General features: G+C 42.1%; 1 protein-coding gene across 1 annotated transcript in view; it reads left to right on the top strand.

Moving 5' to 3' along the window:
• Window positions 1-19008, top strand: part of FNDC1 (fibronectin type III domain containing 1) — a 101668-nt gene that overhangs the window by 16648 nt on the left and 66012 nt on the right. The window contains exons 2-4 of the mRNA XM_058534059.1: window positions 9751-9969; window positions 12316-12402; window positions 12834-12902. Coding sequence (XP_058390042.1) covers window positions 9751-9969; window positions 12316-12402; window positions 12834-12902 — 375 coding nt within the window. The remainder of the gene's footprint in view (window positions 1-9750; window positions 9970-12315; window positions 12403-12833; window positions 12903-19008) is intronic.

Raw genomic sequence — 19008 nt, 5'->3', positions numbered from 1 at the left:
TGACCATCTAGTGCCCTTATCAGCACATTGGCATGTATGCATGTGATTTTGGCCTTATTGTCTGAATAAAATGATGCTTTGTTGTTATCAAAATACTGGAAAATGCCCGAGGGACCAGGGACAGCTGCAGGGAACTCAGGTTTAGCGGAGGCCGAGGGAGAGGCGAGCAGGAGCGTACTGGGAGCCCAGTGGTCCCGCTGGCCCCTCTGTTCATTAGGAAATGCTGAGAGTGATGGGCTCAATCGCTGAGAGTGACGGGTGCTCCAGCCACATGCGAGAGCAGCCAGGGGCATTTCAAGTCTCTTAGCTTCTCACTCTACTCGAGTACACCCTCATCAGGTAAATATGACAGGACACTTTGGGTTTGGGGGTACAATCCAATAAGTCACTGTGACATTGGGAAGTTGATTGGGTTTTGAGGCATGTGAACATGTCAACCAGGGATCAAGTCTGGGGAGCTCTGGCTGCCTTGCTCTCCCAAGGGACCCAGGACATCTGCTTGCCTTAGAGTTTCTGATGTGAGGACAGCGCTGTGTGACTTCTCTGTGGTGGGGTCAAAGTTTCTGTTTGCAAAGCTCTTTAGCTCCCTGGAGTGTTTTTTGAGTTTAAAGGCTCCAAAGACCTACAGTTTGGTTTCATTTTTTATACAGTTATTCCTAGAGAACCATGCCAACGGTGGAAAACACTTTTATTGAACCCCGTGCATATTGTGAAATGTCAGAAGAGCAGCCAGGCCATTATTTTAATACACAGACTGTGTCCACCCAACCCCAGCCTTCCAGGTGGAAACTGCAATCCAACCTTCTGTAAATTTTACTAGAATGTATCAGTTTTACTTCACACAGTTGCAAAACAACCTGTACTTTCTCTGTTGTTTTTTTGGAGGCAAGGGTCATAATTATTTGGCAAATATAATTCCAACATCCATTTGAAAAATTATTTACAACTCAGCCATTTCAGTGTTTTGCCCGCATGTTGCCAACCATCTGGATGTTTCCACATTTCTGAATATTCCTGTACTGTGTGGTGTTATGGACAATAGCTGCATTTTCCCACCTTTTCTCGGAATCGTAGCCTCAAAATTGTATATCACGTTGATTCCTGCTCCCAAGCTATACTGCGATTTTAGTATGTCCTAACCTTTTCTGGCTTATCGACTGGGTTTTTGGTCAAACACCCGTGGTTACACTGAGATCTGTGTTTTCTTCATTTCAGAGTCTGGGAAATATTTGGCGGTTTCCAGTGGAAAGTAAAACTTGAATTTCAAACAAAGATGAAGTGGGGAGACTTACATAAACATGAAGGTTTTGTTGTATTAAAGAGCAATCCTTGGTATACTTAAGAAATAATTTTAGCATTTTTGGGGTTTTAAGGGACTGGTTTATTTCAAAAGCCTGTAACATTCCTTTGGGGGTTTTCTTCTTAACCAAGGTTGTCCGTTCCTGCTCCCAGGCGTTGGCTGCCAGGCTGGGTGGGCTGCACGGAGCACTCAGCTGGGAACGGCAGCCATTCCTCGGCTGATAGTTGCCTGAATTTCTTTGGGTGTGTCTGCTCTGGCAGCCTGTTGTGACCAAATGTACTGGCTGCCGGGGTAGCTTCAAAAGTTATTTTTGACTTTCATAGAAGATCTTGATTAATAGTCTCTTCATCCATCAGAGTCTGATGGCAAAAACCCAACTTGAACTAATTTAAATCCCAGAATTCATTGGCTTGCGGAGCCGTACACTAGGAAGCGCAGGGACTGAGCTGGCCTTAGGGATGCCTGGAACCAGGGCTCTAACTGCCCCCAGACTCTCTTTCCATCTGTGGTCTCTTCACCACATGACAGCGAGAGCCGGTGACCAGCAATTCCAGGATTCTCCCATCACAGCCTCATGACCAGAAAGCAAAGGCGGTGCCCAGTGTCCAGCTTCAGTTAGAACAATTCTGATGAAGTCTCCTGGACTGGCTGGGGTCAGAGGTTACCAGAAGAACTGGGGAAGGCCTCACTGGGTAGACAAAATAATACGTGTCCTTTACACAGCACGTTTTGGATTCGCTGCCTTATAGAGATTTGAGAGTCTTGCAACTCTTTAAGAATTTAGAGTCTGGGAGACTTTGGATTCAATTACTTTTACTTCAGGGAATCCTGAAGAATCTATACCAATTCTAGTGAAAGATGGCAGAGACTTCCGTTGCTGAGGAAATCCTGACCCCATCTGGGCATTTGAATGAATCTCCTCTGGCTGAAGCTAAACAGAATAAGAAGTAAGAAAGGAAAGAATTGTGGGCTTCAATTTCTTTAGATTTTAAGTTATAAGACCTAGAAGGCTTCACTCTTAGACTTTAAATTTTCCCTGGGAATTTTGTAATAGAAGGGACTTATACTGAAATGGGGACATTTTTATACTACTGGCATTGTATTATCAGAATATCTTTATGCTGTCATTTCGTCTCATTACCTAAACTGGTGGGCTATTTGGGACAGCATGAGCTGAGCAAAATTTGGGATTGGAATAGGACAGGTCAGGAGTGGGTTTTCAGCCGTGAGGTCAACATGGCTTTGAGTTGGCTAAAGAATGAGCCTTCCTCATTTCAGAGCCCTTTGGAGATGGGTGTGGGATCCCTACCTGTAACCCCAGGAGGATACACGGCTGGACAGTGAGTAGTACTGGGGGAGATTCCTGAAGGTGGGCAAATGGTCCTGATCCTTGCCTTGAAGAGGCAGGCGCAGCTTGACCTCAGGTTGATGGTCATGCCCAGTGGGGTCAGGGAACAACCTGCATGTTAAAGGGACTTCCACTTTCTTCTCCTCATGTTTTGCTTCTGGCATCTGGCCTCATCCCATACTCCCTCCCCTCCACGAGGCAAGCTGTACCTGAGGGGTGAATGGAAGAGCCCAGTCTCCATGGGTCTACTTTCTCTACCTGGTGGCGTTAACGAATTAGAAGACACAGACAGTGAGTCTCCGCTTGCACTCCGCACCCCACCTGTGAGGCAGCGGTCCTGAGGTGGCGTGCTCTGCAGGCTCAGCTCTCCCTTCTGTGTTCACCCGAGGGTCAAGATTGGAGAGTGGAGGGGGGACAGGAAGCATGATGGTGATCACCATGAGATCCACCTTCTCCAGTTCAGCCTTATCAGTAATAAACATGACAGTTCCATTTCTGACTCCTTTATCTATTTTCTCAAATTAGTTTTGAACTCAGATGTTCATAATGAGCACTTCTGTGCCCCATGCTTCAAATTCAGGAACAGCTGCTTCATATATTTAGTAAGATAAAATAAAATTGATATGCAATTTATTATTTATCAGCTCAATAGAAATATGTAGGCCCTTTTATATTGCTTGTCCAAATAGATCCCCTTTGCTATTTAAGATATAATTTAAGAGTCTATGAATTGTGTAGCACAGTATAATCATGAGTTTTGAGATCCAAATCTATTTTTCAAATTTGATTTTCAAATCAAATCAAACTGATATTTAATTACTTGGATAATTTTCTTCAGTAAGCACACAGTAGAAAAATCAAAGAAGAAATAATATTTATTTTTCTTGAACCTATTGCATCCGTTATGGCCTCGGAAAATATTTGGTTCTGCCTGTTCAACATTTTATTAGCGGATTTTCCGACCTCAGCTGTGTGTTCTGGCTTCATTGTTTGCCATGATTATGTACTCTGTTCAGTGCAATCACAGAAATTAAAAGATTTAAGTGTGTTTATGAGCTGATGTCTTATTTCTAGATGGTAGGTTGACTGTAAATCAAACAGAGCATTCATTCATTCATCTAATATTTATTGAATTCTGACTACATGCCAAAACTTTCAGTGACATAGCATATTTGACTAAAATCAGTCAACTTCAAGAGTTATAATGGAACAAAGGCAAAGGAAGCATGCCAAGGAGGAGGAGGTTCCTTTTTTGTTTCTTCCTCGGTTAATTGTGCTCTCATAACTTCTCTCTCTCTCTCACATCAACCATCCACCTGTCATCCTTTCTATTTTTGCCTATCTGGATAATATAATGAAGTAACTGTAGGTTATTTTTAAAAAGTTAAACAAAGCAAACAAGCAAAAACAACACTTTAGATCCAGAAAGATTCAGTTACTATCTTGAATCACAGTGTTCTAAGCATAATTTCTCCATGAAGTGTGTCATTTTTGGATTACTTTTACCATTGATTCATTTTATTAACTGATTTTGAACTTCCCTTACTTTTCTTCCGAGACATAGCCCTTGACAGAATTTCCTTTCTAGGAGTATATTTATTTTCGTCTATTGTGGATACGCCTGTGCACTTAAGGAGGGGTGGTGATGTCTGAACCAAGATCGTGAGCAGTAAGCTCGTTTGGAACTCACATGGGACTATCAAACAGTCACTAGGGACTCTTGGTTTGGAATGGTTAGGCCAGAGCGAGATGTGTGAAAGTCGTCAGTTTTGCTAGTAGTTGAAGCCTGTATAGCATCCCACATGTCCCTCCCCAAAGCCATCCTTGGATGGATCTTCCTTACTTCTTTGGAGCCCAGGCCAGTTTTTTCAGAGCCTTTAGGTCTCTCAGTGAAGGGAGGGAGGTCTGGAGGCGGGATGTGAGTCCTCCAACAGATTTGTATGTAAAGCCTTCAGCGGCTGGGGTAGCTCTCATTCTGGTTCTTCTTCAGACTTGGGCATTCATCTAGACCTGTAGACCTTCCTCATGAACCCAGACTCCCACAGGAGTCTTAGAATTGAAATAGGACATTGGGAAGTTGTTTGGATCAGCAACTGAAGGGTTTCTCCTGGAGTTAAAGTAGAGGTCACCGACTGGCCACTGATGGACTGAGTCTGGCCAGCTGATGTGTGTGTGTGTGATTCCTCACATAGTGTTTTTTAAAAGTCGAATTACCAACTGGTATAAAATTGGGAGATTTCACACAAAAATCAGAATTTATAGCTTTGTAGAAAACCCCCCAGAATATCAGACAGTATGGGGCCTGAATTACTTTTTGTCAATAGGTGCCTGAAACTAAATTGTGCCTTTAGATGGAATGTACACTCCTTAATATGTCTTCAAATAATTGCTTGATCTTCCTGGTCCTCGGAGTGTTTGGGTTGGAGACCTTGGTGGACCTCATTAGTCTAAACCCTCCTTACATCTTTTTCTTCAATCTGTTAGCCATTTAAGTGAGCACTGAGTGTGTGGTTGGTACCCAGTGCCAAGTGAGTTGCCAGGAAGCGGCATGTGAGGTATTATACCCTTGTCCATGATGCTGAGTGGCCGCACACATGTTGGTCAGGCCAGGCTGGCTCTGGGGACCTGGCTCTGGATCCAGGCTTCCTGATGGTGTTTGTCAGCACTGGAGAATCCCTTGAGGCCACTCTGCAGAAGCTGAAGACCCTCCAAGGACAGACATTGCAGAGCCCTTGGAATCTTGGTATCTATCCTTGAGCAGACGTGGATCCATACTTGGACCCTTGAACCAAACTTGGCCTTCTAGGGCTCTCTTAGAAAGACCTGGAGTTTGGAGCTATACCAAAGTAACAACTCCAGGTGCTGACTGTGCCCTTATTTTCCATTCCCAGACAGACCAATAGAGGTCTTGTGGGAGCCATGGCATGAAAATGCCTAGCCTGGCTGTTGCCAGGTATCTGAAAGATCACCAAAATATTTTGCCACTTAGTACCTGGAAAATCACTCTTGAATTTGGATAAAGTTTGCTGGTATGAGCTATGGAAGTGACTTTGAGTCAAAGCAGACTCTACTGGCTTTCTTCTCTGTCTGGAGCACCTTACCATCTGTCTCCATCAAAAGACAGCTTTGAATGGGGAGTGATGGGGAAGGACACAGACAGGAAATTCTTTTCGCTTAAACTAAACCCTTAGGCTGCAACTTAAAAGCTCATTTTGCATCCTGTGCAGATGAGAAAACAGCTTGTCATGGCCCTAACCTGGCATGCATGCTCTGTGAGTTTCCCTCCCAATGTTCCGTCTATTGGGCTGTATAATTCCTGTTGTATTGACTTTGGGTTTGTCCTTTTTCTATTTAGAGAGGCAGTTCATGGGATATGTAGCTTTGAAGAATGTACCCAGTATCATCTTTATTAGATGAAAATACTGAAACTGTTACAAAAGGTTTTCATTTATCTAGCAGAGAGGATGGTCTGTCCTAAGTTAAGAACACAAAAATAAATAAGGAACCACTTTGTCATAGTTCTTCTTTATCAGAATGCTGATCCTACGACACAAGACCCAGAATACAGTCTGCAGAACCTGAAATGAATTTCATACTCTTTATGCTTTTACTTTTCATTTAAGGAATGAAGTCATGAGACCTACAGAACGATGATCAGGGATAGAACAAACTGGTGTGTTTCTAGCCCCAAGAACTAGCTTTCTGTCAAGGAATCCAAGTTCACACACATTGATGTGTGCCTACCTGGAGCAGGTGTTCCTTAGATAGAGGCTGATTTGATGGATTCACTCAGAGCTCAGACAATGGGGGGTCAGGGGTGGGGCTGGAATATCAAACAAGATTGCCTTTCCTTTAGCCATCCTGGTGTTCTTTTTGTTCCAATTCTTTCTGAGCGAGGCGTGGATGCTGTTCACTATGAAGCATCAAAAACGACAGCAGTTTTAAATATCAAAGTTGATGAGAATCCAGAGGATGAGAATATCTCCTAATCAAGTCACTGTAGTGTTCTGTTTAATTGGCCCAATTTGCGTGTTGGGGGGTCGGGTGGGAGGAGAAGGTTGTAGTATATTGGCCTAAGGACTTTGGAGAACCTTGAATTCAGGACTGATCTTATGAGGAGATTGACCCTAAGGCTACCTTGAAGGTATGATTTCAGGGACTTTGTGTTCAAAAATGACCTTCATTAGGTAACTCTAAGGCTGAAAATGTCGCTGTTGGAAAGTCATTCTTCTGGTTTAAGGTTTTGTTGTCAGAATGCAAATATCCCTGAGAGCACATCATTCACTTATTTGTTCCTTCCAGAGAGTGGGAGGATGAAGACAGCCAGTAGGAGATAAAGTGGGACTGCGGGTGGGGCAGAAGTGGCCCCCAGAGAGGAAACGGCATGGGGGTGGGGTGTAGATGCTGGAGGAAGCAGTAAACACAACCATGGAGGCCTCATAAATTGTCTTAGGAGAGTAGTGGCTCCTAAATTAATTAATTTTCAATGGACGTGGTCAAGGGTCATTTATGAGCAGGGATGGATTCTGAGGGTCCGTGAGCCGTGGGAAGAGCCTGGCTTCGGAGTTAAACAAAGCAGGGTTTGCATTTGCCTCCAGTACTGGTGCAGCTGTGTGACTCTGGGCAGCTCTCCTAACCTCTCTGCTCCAGGCCTTGCTTTCCTCATCTGGATTAGGGAGGGAGTGAATAACACCTCCCAGGTTGGGTGTGTTATGAGCATCATGTGATGTAAGTTTAAGTACTTAGAGCAGTGTGGGCAGATGGTAGGCATTCTGTAAGCCCCCTTTTCCTGTCTATTTCACTCTCCCATTTTTTATACTTGAGAGTAGATATACATGATATGGCCTTTTCCTTAACATACAAACGCTGGCACAGGCAATTACTGAGTTGAGACACATGTTTCATGGTACTCAGTCATTGGCAAGAGGAGAACAAACAAACCCATGCATGGCCACACTTGGAAACTGATTGCATAAGCAGAATGCAATGACATTCGTTAGGTTTTGGCAACCAGAGGTACTTGCCCCTTGCCTTTCTTTACTTTGTTCATCTGATTGGCTCTCCTTGAAGGTTTTGAGTGTTTCCCTTTATGCTGGGCTGATGCAACCATTTGAACGTGGATTCTCATGTGAATTAGGAATTATTCTATGCTCCGTCCAAGGTGGATGCAAGGCAAAGCAGGGAAGAACAGTGAGTATGTTTATAAACTGTTCCACTTTTTAGATATCAGTAAATCATTTTCAGGCCTAGGCCGCTGTGTCTTAATTGAATTGACAGTGCCCAGCAGAAAATGGGGTGGTATTTTGGTTTCACAGGCTCTCATTTCAGACTGACTGTCCAGGATGGAACTTTTCTTGAGGGAGTTTTGGAATCAAACTGAAGAAAAGCTTTATTCACATATTCATTCATTCATTCATTCGTTTTCTTCCTGGGGAGAATCGCCCAACCATGAGCTTCCCTTTGCACATTTGGAGACCTTGCTTTGTATCCGCCGACCTTTAGCTCAGTGTGAAATATCAGATTCTGGGCATGATTTCTGCTGTTGTGGGAAATAGGGATTGCAGTTAGCAAAACCTAGTCAAATAGATGGCAGAGAAGGAGGGGAGGTTTTGTAGTGAAGCCTTGGGAGAAATAAACGCAACTGAGGGAAGGGAACCCCAGTCCTCTGGCAAAGAAGTTTCTGAGAAGTTTCTCATAGGTGAGGAAGGGCAAATGAGAATTATTGAAAAGTAGCCATGAGTGCTCGTTGTAAATGTACAGAAAGTCACTGCTGTCTTGATAGTCTCCTCAGCTCACAATTTCCCAGATGGCCTTAGGCTCCTTGTCCGTGATTTCTCCCATCACGAGATCACAGGAGGCTCACCTATGAGACTGAGGAGGAAAGGCTTTGTGGATTTCAGTCTGTGCCCATGGTCTGACATCACGCTTTTGTCTCCAAATGGGCATTCCTTCTCTAACGCTTCGAAAGTCATTGTCTTCATACTCTTTATTTCATTTGTTGAATTTCTCTAAGCAGAATCTCAGGAGTTCTTTCCTTTGCTAAATCATTTTACTCCAGATGCAGTGGGGCAATTTTGGGAGGAATAAGTGATGTATGTTAGAGTCATCTGTACTTATTCTGTTCAGAATTTTCATTCAGTATTAAAATCACGTACTAACCAATCTATATGTCATCACAAAACATTGTCCTTTTTCTTCTTCCATGAGATTCCAAATTCATTTTTCATAATGTTACTAAGTTTAAAGATTTCTGGGTTTTTTTTTAGGTTACTTTTCTCTTTCCTGTGAGCACCTTGCGTCATGGAATAATCAGTGTCAGATCCAAGTTTGCCTAAAATGTGTTTGACTGTTGCGTGAATATTTAGCATGTATTTATGTTATGTTACAATGCATTATTAGTTACATCATGAGCTGAGAGATTTTGTTTGACAAAATGTTATGTTTCATTTTGGTTATTTTTGAAAATCAAGAATACTTTTTTGGAACCTCGTAACTGAAGATGAAAATGTAACTGTGCTTCTTTATAACTTACTTTTCTTCTTCTGGGACAAAATATGGAAATGTTTAAATTAGCTATATGTAGATAAACCAGAGGTTTACCTCCGTTTTAAAGTGTTGATGATCTTGGTTTGTTTTCTTTGTGGAAATGAGTGCTTCTGTTATCTCACTTTGGAGACGATGGATATTCTTCCCGATCATGAGAGTTTTATGTTATTCTTCTCAGAGGTGTTTTAAAGATTGTCCAACTGCGCCACACAAAATCCTAAGAGCTTGTTTAATACATGAATGCCTTTGGAGACTATGTCAGATTACTAATAAGTTATTCTTGCACTAGCAAGGTAACATAATCAAGCCAGAGAATGCCTAGAGTTTATTTTGATTTGTTTCACTTTGGTTTAAATTTATCAACCACAGTTATCCAGATACATAAGAGCTTGTGGCTTTGGTATGTTTGTTTTGCTGTCATACTGTAAAGATGTCCAAACACGACTGTACTTAAAGGCTTTGGGATCAGACAGATTAAAAGTCATTTGCTCTTTTGCTAACAATATCAAAGAACAATGGAAAAAAATTCATTTTCCCAACCTGCCCTTCCTGTAAGTTGATAGTTGCGCTGTTTGCATGGCTGACCACCCACTGAAGCCAAGGCACGTGAAACTGCTGTCCACTAAAATGGGCCTGAAAGTCATGTGGGACCCACCCAAAGATGCTACCAGTAGACCTGTGGAGTATTACAACATTGCCTATGGGAAGTCACTGAAAAGTCTTAAATACATCAAGGTGAATGCGGAGACACACTCCTTCCTTATTGAGGATGTGGGTAAGTGACGCTGTGGTCTTGTTCCCCATCAGCACTGACTGTACATCAACATTCTCAGTTTCATTCTTAGGTTGACTATTTGTGAGACAAAGTGTGGCCAGGCTTAGGGTACCGAGTGGTTGTTTGGGAATGGGTAGCCAAGGTCATGAAGCTGTTGCTTAACAGCTTTCATCCTGCCCCTGGGCTTCCCCATTCTGCAGTGGAGCTCCAGTATTCTTGGATATCTCTCCAAATTGATGTAGGAAACAATTTTTAGTTTCTGAATGTGCTTTGGGAAAATATGTTGATCCTTTATATGTCTCACTGAAGCTTGACTACTGGACAACTTTTTAGCCTAATCTTGAGATTTCTAATTTATAAACCATTTTATAATTGGAGATTACTCATAATATGTCCCTGTAAAGGTGTGTGTGATATGTCATACTTAGCCACATCTGGTTCAATGATGTAACATTTCTCTCCATTAAGTTTGACTCTGTAAGTTTGGAGTATTTAAAATTTTTCCTAATATATTGTTTTATAAGTACAGATGTGGGTGGTTTTGAATTTAGGCTTTGAGCTGCTTCCTAGGGATCTTCTATCTTCTGCTTTTTTGATCCCAGTAGCCTGGAACTCCATTTAGTCTACAATCATCTCATGTTCCAACCTTAAGATGGGTCTTAAGGAAGGAACAGAAGTCGGCGTCTATGACAATCAGGTCTCCCTGTGCCAGGTTGCCATTTTGCTGCCTTCCTTTGGTGGATCAAAATCAACTTGTGGCTCCTCAGAGTCCTTGCCATGGTCTACCACGCTTCTTCCTTTCCCATTTCCTGCATTGTAATGTTAGGCTTTCTAGGTAAGAGAGCAGAAAGCGTATAGAAGGGCGATAAAGGGGGCCAGATTCCCTTCCTCATGTTCCATGTAAATATACATTTCTCTGAATCTTTTCCACAGCAGCGTGGCCCCACAAAGTCTGACTGTGAGGTTAAATGGAGATTATGTTGGACCAAAGGCATGAGCAGGGTCATATTTGCTTGTTGAAACCTTGGGTTGTTATGATTACTGCAGAGAAGAAAAACATGCAAAAAGAGAGCCCTAGAACTCACTGAAAAACAAATTGTGTCTCCCAAGCAACTTTCTGATGAGTTAACTGAGCGGGAATCAGAGACATGTGGATTAAATTTCTTTGAAATACGAATAAGCTCAGAATGAAGAGAGAAAGTGCCCGGCCAAGCATGATTTTGCATTCTGTCTGAACCTAGAGCATTTCCCTGTTAGTCGGCAGGTCGTACCAGACCATAAATCCCACCAGGCCCTGCCGTTGTCAGACAGAAGTCATACCAGTCTTGAGCACAGCGGGCATCCCAGATGGTGTGGGCTGTGTCACTGTTCCTGGGCCTCTGGCTTGAGAACTGAAGTTTTGTTAAAGGAATGCTCCTCACTTTGAGAAATGGAATTACCATTATTGCCTTTGACAGAACTAACTCTTACTTCTCCAACTCTTTGTCCCCTGAAATGCCCTCAAACTTTCATCTCTTCAAGGAGTTGGCACCTTTACTTACCTTTCACAAGATAATAATTCATTTTGAGGAAGACCAGCACTACTAGAGTTTTGCTTTTCAAAGCTGCCAGTTCAGGGTAAACTCTCTTTGTAACATGGCGTCTTGGTTTACTCTATCCCAACAACTTCAGGAGCTCAATCAAAGGGACCTCTGCTACTTGACCTTGACCCCTAGATACAAGTCAAAAAGTGAAGCCCAGTTATTTCAAGATAAGCTTTTCCAAGATTCCAGGAACTATTTTTCTAGATTTTTGTCGAATTAGTCAAAGTCAATGTGCAGACATAGTAAGGGGAATATTTTATTGTGAAAAGTAGAAAATTTCCTGAAGCTTTACGTATTGCAATGAAGATTTCCCATGTGCCAGCTTTTATGAATTACATTGACATTTTCTTACTATTTTTTGGAGATTTCCATTTGGAGCTTCTATGGGGAAATATTATTCGTAGTTACTGACACCATAGGTTAAAAAAAACACCTATTTAGTGGGCAATGTATTCCTATTTCCTACATTGATTTCACATTAAAAAGCTTTTTTTTGTTGACTGCTCATGAATCCAGATTTGTTACACATGCCATGTACTTTGTACTAAATAAGTTCTGTGTTCTTTTGGTCAGGTGTATTTTAGTGGCATGAGAGGAGTGTTAGTGATTTTGATTTTTAAAAAATAGAAAGCTATAGTTAGACTTGTCACTTAATTCAGATTTTCATATTTGGTTATAACTGGTATAAGGAAGACAGTTTATGAATCAAACTGTCATTCCTGGAGCTTTGAAACGGTGGCTTGATATAAACCATATATTTCAGAACCGGGGGTAGTGTACTTTGTGCTGGTTACTGCAGAAAACCGCAATGGAGTGAGCCGTCCAGTTTACAGAGCTGAAAGCCCACCTGGTAAGTCTTATCTAGAATTGGAGACTGTATTTTTGTTACTTAGATTAGGGGAAACATCCCTTCTTGCTTCTTCAGGTCAATACAAATTTAGAATCATTAAAGAGTTTGTGAACAAGGAATTTTTAGACTTGTATAGCAAGCTGAAAGATTGAAAACTAGGAGAGATTTATCCTTTCTTTTAAAGTAATTTTAATGTAGGTTATTAGCACTTTGCCCTAAATTTTTGAGTGCTTATTAGCATAAACCATGTGCAAAAGACCCAAAATATGTATTGTCCATAAAGCTTAGGTGCCTAGTCAGCTAAATGGCCTGAGCAGATCCCTTTGAAGACTGTTGAAAAGACCATTTAAATATACGTTAGGGATGCACTGAAATGTGGAAAATCCAATAGCCCTCCTTTCTAACTATCAAGTTGCATTTTCCTAATTTAGGAGGTGAATGGATCAAGATTGATGGTTTTCCCATTAAGGGTCCAGGACCATTTAATGAAACCGTCACAGGTACTATTTGCTCATTCGGTTCATGTCTTCACTGAAGCACCATCTTGCAAGAGGGTTGTGCTTCTGTCACACACATGTGCTCACAAACCTTCATTTAGTTCCCATCGCTAAACTAACACACACGCCACAGTTTTGGTCAATCTGCTCTCCACCTGATGGACCAGACTACAGCCAGCGTTCTTCATTTCTCACTGTTCTTTCATGTTCTGGTGTGGGGAAGTGTCTTTGTCTACATCTGGGGATACTGTTGCACTGTTAACAGGCAAATATGGTGGTTGAGATGGCAGTCCCGGCCTGATGAGGTTATTTATGCTCTTTTACCTGTGGATGGCATAACTGAAGGGGAGCCACCAAACAGTGGCTTTTATTGGCTAATATGCAGCATCAAGTCTTTCTCTCTTTTCTTATAACCACGAGATATTTTGTGATATGTTAGATAACCTGCCTTCCATCTCTGCTCCATATTTGTGTGTATGTATGTTTTATCATTTGGATGTTAATGTTGTCTGGTCATATTGTTTTGCTTGTTGAGCGAAGTGTTGACATTTCTTGTGTGTTTCTTGAAGATAATAAATTAATGGTGAAAAAATAATGAATGCAGTTATTTCAGAGTGTGGTTGGGTAATAGCCCAAAGGCAATACGGCGAGGAGCTGTGTTTTGTTTTTTTTTTTTGAACCATGTTTTTAAATACGTCAGTCTGGTATGGTTGAGAGGAAGGTGAGTATGTTGAAAACAATGATTATAATCTGCTTCTCAGATCAGATTTCATGAGTGTAGACAGTTTTCAAATTTTCTTTTATGTGTAAAGGGAATAGAAGAACAAAACAACCAGAAAAAGAAACTGGCTTTCGAGGAAAGGTGATATGTTCTTGTTCAAATGTATTGGACTTTAAATGACCATGGGGCATTGTCATGGAGATCTTGTAGGCGATTGGAGATAAGGGAGTGAACTTTGGAAGAGAGAAGTAAGAGGTAGACATGGATTTAGGAGTCATGCTGTAGTGTGAGAGCAGAAGTAGAGAGAGCATGAGTGAGCGAGAATTAGGAAAGACAAGAGTGGAAGGCCAAGGATCGAATCTTGGAAGACATTGGCAGTAAAATAATCAAGAAGGTAGTACACCTAGAGAATGTGCAAAATAGGAAAGGATGTTTATTTTGGGGGTTGTCTACCCCTGAAGACACACATCTCAACATTCACAGGTATGCATAAACCTTTTACTGACAGATGTACTGTGCCTTGCATTTGAGTCCTATATTTTGTGTTTTAAATGACCATTGTATTTTTGTAATCTTCCTGATAAGGTTTTCTGAATGACAGTAATTTTAGAACAAGTAATTTTCTTGCTTATTCTTAAGTAATTAATTTATTATGCCTTCTTTGATAGAAATGTATGTGTGTGTGTGACCTTTCTGAGTAAGCATGGGTTACAGAAACCCTGGGAATCAGGAATCAGAGACAATCACATCCCATCTCATTATTGGTGTGGTGTACTGTGAGATCATTGAACCTCTCCCTGCAGGACCCTTGGTAGGCCCTGGTTGCCAGAGAGCCCTCTGTCATAACACATGATGCTACATTTGTCTACATTATGATAAAAAAGAACTGGACGAAATTGCTAAAGAAAACCATTTGCAGCAGATAATATAAAGCAGAACTTAAAACAAAAAACAGAAAAACGTATATGTAGAATGCATAGACTTGGTTATAGTGCTCTGGGAAAAAATTACATTTCATGCTTAATAAAAATAATGAGAATAATTGATGAGAAATTATCAATAAGTAGTCAACATTTATACCTTTTTATGAGGCTTGGAAAATATGCTATGCTCTTGTTCTGAGGAATGGTTAATATGAGATAATTCTGTCAAACAAAAGAAGTATTCTGAGTTCCAGTGTCTTCATTCGAAGGAAGGAATTTGTCCTCAAAATGCGGGTATTAGCATCAGCTCCTGGTGTGAGGCCCCCAGGGTTCACTCTAATGCTTTGACTGATATCACCTCATGTTCTTCCAGTGTTTTATTTGAAACCAGAGGAAAATCCATTCTTTTATTCTGCTAGAAACAGTAGTTTCAGTTCAAAGTCCAGAAGGCCTCCTTTTGCTGGCTAGGACCTGTCTGGACCTCATTGTCTTTACTTAAATCGGACTTTAATTATTCAGTTAATTCATTCAGGGCCTGTGGTTTTCCAGGCACAGGTCTACGTGCTTAAGATACAATGTAGAATAAAACACACAAGGGCTTGCCTTCATGAAGATTATATTCTAGTGGGAAGGAAAGACAATAAACAAGCAAGCGAAAAATAATGCATATAGGTAATCTGTATTAGTTTGCTAGGGCTGCTGTGTCTTAAATTATAGAAATTTATTTTCTCACAGTTCTGGAGGCTGGGATTCCAAGATCAAGGTGTCGGCAAGTTTGATTTCTCCTGAGGCCTCTCTCTTTCGCTTTTCCCCCCTCTGTGGGCACACATCCTTAGTGTCTCTTTGTGTGTCCAAATTTCCCCTCCTTATAAGGACACCAGTCATATTTAGATTAGGGCCTGCCCTAAGGGCCTCATTAACTTAATCACATCTGAAAAGGCCCAATCTCCAAATACAGTCACATTCTTTGGTAACTTGGGGTTAGGACTTTAACATATGAATTTTGGGGGGATAAATTCAGCCTGTAACATAATCATAAATTCTCTGAAAAATAAGCAGCACTGTGACATACAACAGGCAGGATGGGGGAGCCTGGGAGATGCTGATAAGATGGCGGCACCAGGCTGAGCCCATATGGGGACCGTATGGGTGAAGCCATGTGAGGAGGAGGAAGGATGTGCCAGGGAGTCCTAGAGGCGGGCAGGACTTGAGTGATTCTCAGACCTGTCATTCATCCAAATATGAAAACTCTTAGGACTCAGAAAATGACAGGACTAAGCAAAAATGCAATTTTGGGGCAGAAGTTTTGGCTTCCTCTTTGGGTAGCTCATCTCACATCTTTTGGTTAGAAAGTGTTCTTTGTATTTAAATTTAAAATTCCTCCTGTTGAGATGTAAACCATATCCTTTTGTTTTGTCCCCAGGGAAGAGATGTCACAAGTCCCTTCACATATTGGCATTCTATTATTTAGCTTTCCTGCAGACTTCCATTCTCAAATTGTTGTAGCTTTTTCTGTGACTGGATCTGGGGTAATCTGGCATGCGCAGAGCCAGGCACTGGGGATCAGGACAAGGACCACGGCCCAACTCTGCTTCCAACCAGCCCAGGGACTCAGCAGGCAGTTAATCTGCTTCTGCCCAGCTCTTCATTTTAGCTTTCAATAGGATCGTATGTATTTTTAATAATGTTATGATTTTCTAAAAATGTACTCCTATCTGCATTTCTTAAGCCATGGAGCCCAAACTAGACATAGTAATGAAATAAAAGTCTGATTTATGCCTCATATTTTCTTTACATTATGTTTTAGTTCATGAAGCTTGCTCATTTTTTGACAGTTAAATTATAGCCCAGACTCAAGTTCAGCATAGAGTTCACAATTCTCCCAGGCCATTTTCAACCAATACTGGCATGATACCTGCGGTCCAGCCATTCCCTTCTTTGTCAAGGTCACTCCCTGACCTCCAAGTTTCTCCCTCAATCCAAATAGCGTGCAGGGCCTCGGCTCATAATGTGCCTCTCCACCCCGGCGTTCTGGACTATGTCAGCCTCCAGGATGAAGACCCATCTGATAGTCCCATCTCGTGGTTTCTAACTGCCGCCTCCTGTCACTTATGATAGAATTGTTCCCCTCGGAAATCTAGAGTTATGAAATTTCCAATCATCTCATTTCTTCAATGCCCTCATTGTCATAAGCTTGCTTTCAGACTTAATCATTTCCGGAGTCCAGAAGCTGTCTCCTGGCTCTTTTCTTCCTGACTTTATCCGGGTCCCAGCATGTCAACCACACTCGTGTTTTCCCTTCTACATGCTGATTGCTGAGCCTTGTGGGAGAAATAAAGAGCTGAGCTGATCTGCATCGTTATAACTCCTTATAGCTGGTTTTCTCACTTCATCTGGGTCCTTGGCACTGCTTGGCAATGATTCTATTTGTCCTTGCTCAGTTTCCTTCGCTTCTTCCACAATGGCTAGTCCAGAATTTTGCCACTTTGCTCAGGCTTCTTCCTCTGCCTGCTTCCTCTCATCTCTAGCAGGTGACCTTGCTTCCTGCCTCCCTGGGAAATGAAGGTCATCAGGGTGACATTTCTCATCTTCCCTTTCTTGGCTTCTAACCTCTATCTCTCCCGTCCCTCCTCCTGACTGTAAGGAGAGGTTGTTGTCACCACTTCTCTTGAAGGCTGACTCCATATACAGAAAGCTCCTTTGCAAGCAGGGTTAGACCCCAGGGCAGGTCTGGGTTGGATTCATCTCGGGAGCCCCCTCCCCCATAGTACCTGGCTCAAAAAGCTGATACCTGCTGTTGAACAGGTGTCGAATTATTTGACACTGAAACAGTGACACTAGGAAACCATGACAACAAAGTTTGGCGCTTTTACTTTCTTACCTGGCACTCCTTTCATAGGCAATATCTATGGATATGAGAAATGGATGCCCCAAGCATGCAATTCATCCTTTTCTATGAATAGTTCATCAAAATGAGCACTGATCTTCAGGTATATTTTCTTGCCAGTTTGTTTATTTAAACGTGACTGATGTGGAATTTGAAAACTCTAACCCTAGTGTCTTGAGATGGGCTCCTTCCCTATTCTGTTGATTGAAGAGCATAATTAACCCATCAAACCATATCATCCTCACTGTTCGCTTCTGCATGCCTGGCTTGGGCTCCAGCCTCAGGCCTTGACAGGCACTCAGCATCAGGAAGAGCCAGTCTTCTCAGCGCCTTAGGTTTCTCAGCTGTAACATGCTGGGTGGGACTTGACAAGAAGGTTGTAGACTTCACAGGTTCTAAGATTCATTCTAAGGTTCTAGGGTTCCTTTCAGCTTTGAAATGTCATGAATTTATGACACTAAGTGGGCCAATTCCACCACTTTTAGTGAGTCATCCTAAGCTTTGCAAGTATTGGGAACCATTTGTATTCCTGAAAAATGGCTATTTGCCTTTTTCTCCATTCTAATGTGAGTGTTTTAGGTCAGCATATCCAAAAATCTTATTAGAGAAAGAAGAAACACTGAATTATAGTTTCCGGGTGATGTGTTTGTGACTGAACACACAGAGTGCACAGAATAAAGAATTGTCTCCACTGATGCACTGGAAGTACCTCTCCCAACGGCCACTTAGTTGGTGCTGCCCTCCCCTTCTCTATGTGCAGTGGCAAGAATTCTGCCAAATGAGCCAAGGAAACAGCTGTGTTAACTTGCTGATAGTGTCAATGTCACTCTGGGTAAATGGTGCCAGCCAGCGCAAATCACATAGTACAGTACTGCTGCCTCAGGCACGCCATCAGATAGTACTAGAGCCCCATCATCGGGCTGCTGCGTGCCAGACTTGTGCGTAAAGTCTACCCCAATTCAAAAATCTTAAATCAATTATGAATCAAAGACTGTCCTCTTTTTACTTACCAGTTTCAATTAAAGTCTTTGGCCAATGGGGAATTAATAAAGTCTGTGGCATTATTTTCTCAGTAGCTTTCTCACACAATTGTTAGCTTTTTTAAGTGTGCAATTTGCAGGGCAAAATTCAGTTTCTGGTTCATGGCCTGGATGATGAGCTCCTCAAGGTCAGGGCACCATGATTTGCTTGTCTTTGTATTTCCAGAGCCTGGGCCAAGCACACAGTAGGTCCTCAATAAATGTTTGTTGAGGGAGATGCATTGGGAGGCTGCTTCTGCTCCACGTCTGTGCCCTGGGAGGAAATGAGCTTTGACAAGAGCTGGGCTCTGGGTGCTGCAGAGCTGTCTGTCAGCAGGTCAAGGTCGCCTCTGTCTAGGTCAGCCGCTCATTCTGAGGATGGTCCTGGGCAGGCCAGTTTGTCGGCCACAGAGTGGTGCTGTCATTAATCAGAGATCCTAATTCTTGCCTCCTGTTTCTTGGAGGGGCCTGGGTGAAGAATGGCATTGAATGCATTTGTAGATTGGAATTCTTCAAGGCTAGCTGCTCTGTAACGAGGAGGCATTTATGCAGTCAGATC

Source organism: Diceros bicornis, chromosome 39, assembly GCF_020826845.1.
Source record: "Diceros bicornis minor isolate mBicDic1 chromosome 39, mDicBic1.mat.cur, whole genome shotgun sequence".
NCBI lineage: Eukaryota > Metazoa > Chordata > Mammalia > Perissodactyla > Rhinocerotidae > Diceros > Diceros bicornis.
This window is presented reverse-complemented; position numbering and strand designations above follow the sequence as displayed.